At 50.3% G+C, this 9,697-nt stretch overlaps 1 protein-coding gene across 1 annotated transcript in view; it reads left to right on the forward strand.

The window, feature by feature from the left end:
- Nucleotides 1-9,283, forward strand: part of GALNT15 (polypeptide N-acetylgalactosaminyltransferase 15) — a 44,082-nt gene extending 34,799 nt beyond the window's left edge. Inside the window, exons 7-10 of the mRNA XM_013967229.2 lie at nt 646-777; nt 1,143-1,247; nt 4,982-5,125; nt 7,075-9,283. Coding sequence (XP_013822683.2) covers nt 646-777; nt 1,143-1,247; nt 4,982-5,125; nt 7,075-7,221 — 528 coding nt within the window. The 3' untranslated portion in view covers nt 7,222-9,283. The remainder of the gene's footprint in view (nt 1-645; nt 778-1,142; nt 1,248-4,981; nt 5,126-7,074) is intronic.

The raw sequence follows: 9,697 nt of genomic DNA on the forward strand, positions 1-9,697 counted from the left end.
GCTGGGCCAGAAGCACCTCCCCATCCACCTTGAAGGGCAAATACAAGCTTCCAGCTGGTACTTTCATGGGGGCCCTCTCAAGGGGCTCCCCCTCCCGGTGGGGTTGTCCTCTGTCTCTCCCAGCATCTCCGCGAGGAGGTGAGGGGGCGCGGCGGGGGGAGCAGTGGGAGGGAGAAGCGGTCACAGCTGGTCCTGGCCTCGAATCCCCCGGTGTCTGTGGGGCGCGGTCTGTCATCACATCTAAGGATGCGGCCGTTCATCCTGGGCCCAGAGCAAAGACTGGGTGGGGAGTAATTTTTGAGATGGGCCCCCGAGGGCCCTTTCACCCAGGTAAAGTGCTCGGGGCTATGCAATTACCCCAAGACGTGAAACAGAAGCATAGAAGTAAACGTAGAGGACCTCCCCGCAAAGGCCAGAAAAATAAACCTTTCATACATTTGATTAAATGTCCACAAACGGCATTTTCAACTGGCCCACCAGCATTCGGCACAGTTCTGCTGGCAGGACACGTGGATGCTTTCTGGCGCGGGACGTGGCCCGCGGTGACGCGCGCTGTCCGCCTCCCTCAGCTCCCTCCCAGCCCCCCGTCCCTCCCCCGCGTGAGCTCTGATGTAAAGCCGCTGCCTGTGTCTCCCCCCTCCCCAGGCCGGGAAGCCGGACTGCACGGAGCGCCAACAGCTGCAGAGAAGGCTGGGCTGCCGGACCTTCCACTGGTTTCTGGCCAACGTCTACCCGGAGCTGTACCCACTGGAACGCAGGCCCAGGTTCTCCGGAAAGGCAAGGCATGAGAAAGACAAAGGGCGGAGGAGGAGGAAAGGGGGCTGAGCGGCTTCCCGGCCAGGGCCTGGGTTCAGAGGCTCTCCCCCCAGCCCCGGGCACCCAGGCCGGGCCCAGCGGGGCCTCCCTGCGGGGCATGGCTGGGCTGTGCCGTAGCCCACCGCAGGGCCCCTCACCCTGGGGTGCGTCCACGGCCTTCAGGAGGCCCGGCCCTTAGGATCGCTGGTTTGAGCTTGACCTCCCTCGCTTCTGTGGCCCGCACGTGGGCCTTGAGCATCACTGCAGAGAGTGAAGGAGGGGAATGCGGCCGACAGAGGGCGTCTTTGCGCGGAGGGTGGGATTCACCCCCGCGTGTCTGCTTACAGCTCCACAACACTGGACTGGGCTTCTGCGCAGACTGCGCGGCGAAAGAGGCGGCCCCGGGCTGTGCCGTGATGCTGGCCCCCTGCAGGGACGGTGAGCCGCAGCAGGTGGGTGGCCAGCGCTCCCAGACCCCCAGGGCGTCTTTGCCGGGATGCCCCTCTCTTCCCCTGGGGGCCTCTCCTTTCCCGGTCCGCGTCCTTGTCTGTGCCTGGGGCCCCACTCTTGTGACCCGCCCGCCAACCTGTCCCGAGCCCCTAGCCCAGATGTGGAGCCTTCAGAGAACCAGCCTCTGAGCTCAAGGAAAAGGGTCAGGCTGTTTAGCCAGTGCATTCGGCTGACAGATAAGGAAACGCAGGCTTGGAGGGCGGCTAGCCCAGGGGCGACCAAGGCAGGCGTCTCCAGAACCCCTGTGGGTAAGGGGCAGCGGGCACAGGGAGGTGGGCAGCGGCCGTTCTCCCTGAGGAGCGCCTGCCCCGGCCACAGGCATGTCTCTTGTCTTGTGTGGAAGTGGATCCAGCATCACGAGATCATCCAAAACCATAAAAGACACTGGAAATCCAGAATTCATGGAAAAGACTCCCATTTAAAAAAATTAAAAATTGTTTACTTACTGGCCAAGCCTCACAGTATGCAGGATCTTACTTCCCCAACTAGGATCAAACCCATGCCCCTACAGGGCAAGTGTGGAATCCCCACCTCTGCTCTGCTAGGGAATTCCCTCTTTTTCTTTTTCTTGGACTGTAGCTGATCTACAGTGTTGTCTTAGCTTCTGGTGTATAGCAAAGTGATTCAGTTCTACATATATACATGTTTATATTCTTTTTCGGATTCTTTCCTGTTGTAGCTTATTACAGGATATTGACTATAGCTCCCTGGGCTATACAGTAGGGCCTTGCTGTTTATCTATTATATATATAGCAGTTTGTGTCTGCTAATCCCAAATTCCTAATTTATCTGTTTCCCCCTACCTTTTTCCCTTTGGTAACCATAAGTTTGTCTTCTCTGAATGTGGGTCTGTTCCTGTTTTGTAGACATACTAAATGAAGTAAGTCAGACAGAGAAAGACAAATATCTTAAGATATCTCTTATGTGTGAAACCTAAAAGATGATGCAAATGAGCTTATTTACAAAATGGAAAAGTTCATCATTTAAATTAAAAATCTATAATCGGAGATCAAAGAAAACTTATGTGCAGGCAAATTCTCACCAGGGCACCTTTTTGAAACCAGTTCAAGACCATTAGCCAACTAGAACCAGAGATGGGGACAGTAGGTGACCAAGCAGGGTCTATAGGCACAGAAGCCCCGAGGAAGTGAGGAGACCTCAGAAAACGTCCCCCATTTACAGTAGTCCATCAAACCTGTGATTCGTGACTGTGTTCCTGAGACTCCAGGCTGCTGGCGCTGAGTCCTGCCTCTGGGGGCCAAGACTTCCAGGCCAGAGGGGGCTCTTAGGGCAATACAAGAGCCGTGTGTGTGTGTGTGTGTGTGTGTGAGAAAAGGCTGGATTTGGGCAGACAGCCTCGTGGCCTCAGCGGCCCCCACCCCACTTGCCGGAGGAGAGGTCACCCAGCTGGCTGCAGGTCTCAGAGCAGCGGCTTCACTCAGAGCATGTGGTCTGTGAAACTCCTCCCTCGGGGAGAAGGGCTTGCTCTCCACAGTCAGAAGGGAGGCAGAGGGTGGAAACGCCCCTGGGGAAGGGAAGGGAACAACTCTGCTGGGGCAGGTGCACTGGAGACCATCCTCAGATTCCCGGGGGGTTCCCTCTGCAGTGAGGCTGGACCCTGGGGTAGCTGGAAGGGCGGGCCGCCCCAGGACAACAGAAGCTTATGACCTGCTACTGCGGTCACTTCAGTCATGTCCGACTCTGTGACCCCATGGACAGCAGCCCACCAGGCTCCTCTGTCCGTGGGATTCTCTAGGCAAGAATACTGGAGTGGGCTGCCATTTCCTTCTCCAGCTTATGTCCCGAGGGGTGGCCAAAGGGGGATGATGAACACCACCGGCAGGCTCTCTCCCGCAGGGGGAGGGTCTCCTTGACCCTGAGGTCCTGCACGTGGGCGCACGGCCGGCAGGACAGACTAGGAGATCCTCAGCGAGTGAGGGGGAGGTTAGAGGCGGAGGGTGCGTCCAGCATCCTGTGGGCTCCTGGCTTATCAGGAAGGGCTCCTTCTGTGTGAGGGCGTTTCTTCTCTTCAAATTCCCATCACACAAATACCTGCCCAGGTAATGGGACGCCCCTGTGACTTTGGCCAAGGGTTGGTGGGTTCACTTCTTTTCACAGCTTGGATGATAACCTCGAAAGTCTAACCCGCCCCCAAGTCTCTCTGCTTCCAGCCTGTGATGGGGCTGTTGAATTAAGCTCTTCTACCCCAAAGGCCTCTATTAAAAGCGAACAACAAAGTGTGAGTTCCTGGAGATACTGATGGAACGAGTCAGATAAGCCCCCGAGAGCCTGGGGCCAAAGCAGGAAAATGCTTTGGAGGGTCCAGCCCTGCAGGCAGGACCAGCGAGGCTCTGGGACCCCAGGCGAAGGCCCTGGGCCTGCAGGACTTGTCGGGAAGCAGGCACTCAGGATCCCTTTGTCCCCTTCTGGTTTTACTGTCTACCAGTGTTCTAGAACACACCGATGGGCACTCACTCCTGGCCCAGGGGACAGAGAGAAAGCGGTAGGTGAGGAGGCCTTATGACGGTGGAAGCGCCTCACCTTCTGGCTGTGTGACGTCAGGTAGGCTTCTTAACCTCTGAGTCTTGGCTTCCTCATCTGCAAGTAGGGATAATGGTCTCCCTCGTGCAAGAGGAATGTTAGGTTTTGGAGTTCGTTAAGACTCTTGGGCTTCCCTTGTAGCTCAGTCGGTAAAGAATCTGCCTGCAGTGCAGGAGTGAGTCCTGGGTTCAATTCCTGGGAAGAGTCCCCTGGAGAAGGAAATGGCTGCCCACTCCAGTATTCTTGCCTGGAGAATCCCATGGACAGAGGGGCCTGGTAGGTTCCCAGTCCCTGGGGTCGCAAGAATCAGACACAACTTAGTGACTAAACCACCACCAAGATTCTTGGTGGGGAGGTGGGGATTAGCATCGGCTTCTGTATCCAGAAAAATTGTGAACTAGCTAAGCTGAATCTACCATATGCTGTGTTAAGAATAAGAAGAAACACACTCTTTTATGTATAAGGAACTAAGTTTATAGCAAAGAGAAATCTCCAGGGACCCTCACAAAACATAGGGCATCCTTCCTGGCGTCACCTGAAAGGGAAAGTGAGAGTCGCTCAATCCTATCTGGCTCATTGCGACCCCATGGACTATGCAGTCCATGGAATTCTCCAGGCCAGAAGACTGGAGTGGGGAGCCTTTCCCTTCTCCAGGGGATCTTCCCAGCCCAGGCATTGAACCCAGGTCTCCCGCATTGGAGGCAGATTCTTTACCAGCTGAGCCACCAGGGAAGCCCAAGAATACTGGAGTGGGTAGCCTATCCCTTCTCCAGCGGATCTTCCCAACCTGGGAATTGAACCGGGATCTCCTGCAAGGCAGGCAGATTCTATATCAGCTAAGCTATGCGGGAAGCCCGATGGCTTCGCCTATGTTGCAGGAAATAGAATAAGGGAGGAGGCTGTCAGAATGTATAGATGTGAGTGTCACGGTAACTGGAGTGAGGCGGTGTCAGAGGTCAGAGCTAGTCCAACACGGTATCTGTGGACCTGACTATGAGATGGGGCCTTGCTGACTCGGGCAGAATCTGAAGCTTGCCCCCAGACCTTGGCCCTGTTGCAGTGAGCTCTCCTCCCCTTATCCAGCTTTGGACAGGGTCTCCTTCTAGCGGTGCTAACGGCTGTTCCCCTGTCCCAGCGCCTGGAGCACACGGGCCGGAGCGCCATCCACTACGGCGGCCCAGGACACCTGTGCTTTGACGTCAGGCGAGAGCAGGTGATTCTCCAGAACTGCACCGAGGGGGGCCCTGCCATCCACCATCAGCACTGGGATCACCAGGAGGTGAGTGACCCACCCAGGAGGAGCTCACAGGGCCTCTGGTGGGCACGTGTCTGGCTCTTCCGAGAGGTCAAGTGTTACCGCACTAGCCTGTGTCCCTGGGCTGAACTTAGTGGTTTGGCACTAAGGTCTCGGAGGGTGGTGAAGCCGACCTTGCAGCCGAGTTATCCGCCGGCATCCAGAAAGGTGCTAATTTCCCAGGTCTCTGTGTCGCTCAGTCTTCATGCACTGGAAAGAGGAGACCCCCTAGCTGTAAAGTTTATCAGCTTTAGGCCTCGAGTAGGACTGTGGGGCGCGTTACAGACACTGCCAAACCCCACTGGTGGTGTGCTTTTAGGAGCAGAGGAAAGGCCCACCTCCTGTTCCACAATCACATAGATGGTGGTGTAGATCGTACTTTCTTTCTTTGCTAATTTCATGCTGAGCATTTCATCATTTTTGAAAGACTTTAATTCCCATTACCCCAGAGAGAGGCTCTAGCTCCTTTCCAGAGGTCAGTATCCAATAAAGAGGAAATAGGAGGAGCCCAAATATTTAGGCAGAGTGGGCAGATTAAGGGTTGGAAGGAGGCAGTATTAACAACTGTCTACATTGTTTTTCCTTCACCTCAAATCCCTTCTGACATGAGGTAGGGTGTAAGTACATGAAAAAACAAAGTAATACACACATCTTTTTAAGTGCTTTATCTTCCCCTTTTGCTTGGAAATAAGGGAGGTTAAATAACTAATCAGAACTCCAAGCATCACCGCTCTTAGAGCAGGCTGTGAAAGAGGAAAATCAGGTAGTCTAAGACTTAAGCTGAACTCACGAGAACTGTTGAGAACAAAGCTCTCGGGGCTCGGCGACAAGTGAACCCAAGGCTCAGGGGGCCCACACATGCTCAAAGAATTCTTGGAAACCAAGTTAAGGCCCTTTATGAATGATCATAAAGGATCATTCTAAGCAAGCCTCTGGATAAGATAGATTTAGAAATAGCATTTAAGCATAATGTGTAAAAAATTAGTGACTAAGATATACCCAGCATCTTTCAGGCGTTAAAAAGTAAGGCTTTAAAAAAGTATTCTCATCCAGCCATAAAAAGAAGTGAGGTACTGTTCATAGCAACACTATTCACAATAGTCAAGAGGCGGAAGCAACCCAAGAATCCAGTGATTGATGAATACATAAACAAAATATGCTATGTACACACAATGGAATATTATTCCATCTTAAGGAAGAAGGAAATCCTGTCTTTTGTTTCAACATGGATGGAACTTGAAGACATTATTCTAAGTGAAAAAAGCCGGTCACCAAAAGGCAAATACTATACGATTACGCTTAATATGAGGTGTATAGGGAAGTCAGATTCATACAAACAGAAAACAGAATGGTAGTTACCTGGCCCGAGAGGAAGAAGGGAAAGGGAAGCTGTCATTCAATGGGTTTTGAGTTTCTGTTTTGGAAGAAGAAAAAGTTCTGGAGATCTGTCTCAACACAATGTGAATATACTTAACAGGAATACATTTTACACTTAAAAATGGTTAAGATGGGAAGTTTTATGTTACATATTGTTGTTGTCATTGTTTAGTTACAAAGTCGTATCTGACTCTTTTGCACCCCTATGGACCATTGCCCACCAGGCTCCTCCGTCCATGGGATTTCCCAGGCAAGGACACTGGATTGGGTTGCCATGTCCTTCTCCAGGGGATCTTCCTGACCCAGGGATCCAACCTGTGTCTGCTGCTTGGCAGGTGGATTCTTTACCACTGAGCCACCTGGGAAACTTAGGGCTACATAAATTATATTACAAAGTAGCCAAAATACTCCAATTCCCTATCAGGCCAGTTGGCAACGCTTTTATCATTCTCTTAATGACTAGCACAAATTTTAGGTATTTCTTTCTTTGCTGACTGATCGTGAGGGTCCGACTGATTTTCTCTATTTCTTTATTTTTTTTCCTTCTCTCCTTTCAGAATGGAATGATTGTTCACATTCTCTCTGGGAAATGCATGGAAGCTGTGGTGCAGGAAAACAATAAAGATCTGTACTTGCGTGAGTGCGATGGAAAAGCCAGCCAGCTGTGGCGATTTGACAACGTCAGCACCGTGGATGAACGGTGAACGCCACCCGCAGAAGGAACACAGAAGCGTGGCCATCGCAGTCCAGCCCAAGTGAACTGCAGGAGCACGTGCCTTTCACGAAGCAGGCCCTTTAGGTGTGTGCGGTGGCGAGGGCAGAGACACAGCTCCGTGAATGAATACGGAAAGCCTTCTCTTCCTGCCTTTCTCTCACAGGCCACTGTCTGTTTTAGACAAAAAATACGGACCCATTGTCTCATTGTCTTCATCACTGGTAAATGATCATAGCATGGTGCAGAAGATTCTTGGTTCCCCCCCCCCAACTGAGCAGTATGCAATTCCTTTTATCTCTGACTGAGGAAAGAAGGGGCTTCTCTGGTGGCTCAGCAGTAAAGGATTCACCTGCCGATGCAGGAAACGTGGGTTCCATCCCTGGGTTGGGAAGATGCCCTGGAGAAGGAAATAGCAACCCACTCCAGTATTCTTGCCTGGAAAATCCATGGACAGGGGAGCCTGGCAGGCTGCAGTCCATGAGGTCGTAAAGAGTTGGACACGACTGAGCAACAACAAGGGAAAGAGGCCTGGCAACATCTTCAGGATACAAAATCCCTACTGATCAGCTTATTCTAAACTGCCTTGCCTTGGACTGTCTGTGTCGACAACAGAGATTAAAATTAAAGAGTGAAGAAGGTGCAAAGTTCTGACATCCAAACACTTGAATAAGTTTATGAAGACAAATTTCATGTTCATTGGTTAAACCATAACTCAGATGAAGGAAGCAAGCTACTCAGAGAAAACAGGGTTACAGAGACTTCTGCCCAGTTTTCAGCTCAGCCTAGCAGCTGCAAAGAGTCAGTGGACCTGGAATAAGATGTTTTCATGTTAATGAGAATGTTCTCGGGACTTCCTACCTCCATTCACCCTTGCCCTCACTGTTCTCTATCTTGATTAACTATGATCAGATTCTCATGCAATACACTTCTCTATAGTCACTGGTGTTGGGTCAGCTTAGACTGAACAGTCCCACAAAAAAGAAGTGTGTATAGTTGAGAAACTCCTGATGTCCTCTTACCAAGTTTGCATTGACTGGATCAGAACAAGCAACTTTTGCAAAGAGGCAAATCTCCCTGGGAGGGAAATGCCAGCATCTGAGTCAAAATTCCTTTGAGAGGAACTAGAGCGGGGTGTTGATGTCCATGAGGCTGAAAGGGCTGGGTCTGAGCCCCCAGGAAATGTCTGGCTACCCCCAAAGGGGCCCACATCCTTACATTCAGCCGTAGGAAGAACACATCTTCCTCAGGGCAGAGTCCATGCTGGCGAAAGCCGGATGTCTCTCATGCTGTGACTTGGCCCATCTAGATGGGACTTAAGGGTTGTTGAGTGGGGTTGGTTCTGCGATTAAGAAAAAATGGTGCCCGTTTCTCTTCCAAATGGAGTTCCCTCTTCACATAGTCAGAGAACTCCCCTCAAAGATGCTCATCTCCTCTGGGCTGTCTCGGGATACAGATAACAAACACTGAGTTTCAGATAACAAACACTGAGCAGGAAGTGAGGGCTTCCAAAAAATATCCGTCATAACTATGCATCTCTTCTCCACCTGTTGAAGTTAGTGGCATGCCGTGTTTTTCCTTCCTCAGAATACACTCTAGACTTGGGCAAAGAGCCACTGGCCACATGTGGCTACCTAAACATAAATTCATTACAATTAAAGAAAATTTAGGCTCAGTTCCTCAGCAGTACTGGCCACATTTCAAGGACTCAAGAGCCACTGTGTGAGAGAGTACAGATAATAGCACATTCTGTCATGAAAACAGGCCTATTGGATAGCACTGATCTAGACAGATTCATCATCCCATGGAAAGAAGAGATTCAGCCACCATCTTCTTCTTTTAGACTTGTTTATGTTCCACACAAATTCTCCTATATCCTGAGGCTGAGACAGTGCTAAAAATTCTCAGATGACAACCTCGGGAAGGGTGTTAATCGTTAAAAAGTAAAAGCTAAACTAGACTTCTGTTTTAAAACTGAACATTGGTATTGGCATTGTTTGGTATTTAAAGTTGCTGGAATAAATTAATATAATTAAATGAAAGGCTGAATTGAATTGTATAAGCTGTACTTGACAGTAATTTACAAAAGGACCCAGATGGCTTATTGCTTAATTGTTTGAACAAAGTAAGAATGTGGTGTTTCTTGCTTCCTTAACCATCCCCATGATTTATTACTTTATTACAGAAATGGCTGTCAACTCAGTCCCTGACTGGTACTTAAAGACCCTTAATTTAAACAAAACAGATGCCTCCACTTAATTCTCAAAGAATTCAACCTTCTCCTCATCATAGAGTAATAGTATTCAAATCCTCTCCTCTATGGACTCAGTTCTGATTTTATTTACAGTGATCAATTTAAAAGTGGGGAACCCTGGCAGTCAGAAGATTTGATTCCCAAGAGTTTCACTCGTCCATCTGAATGTTGTAAGACTTAATTGTTTGGGTTTTAAGACTGAATTCACCATCAT

The sequence above is a fragment of the Capra hircus genome, chromosome 1 (genome assembly GCF_001704415.2).
Source record: "Capra hircus breed San Clemente chromosome 1, ASM170441v1, whole genome shotgun sequence".
Classification (NCBI taxonomy): domain Eukaryota; kingdom Metazoa; phylum Chordata; class Mammalia; order Artiodactyla; family Bovidae; genus Capra; species Capra hircus.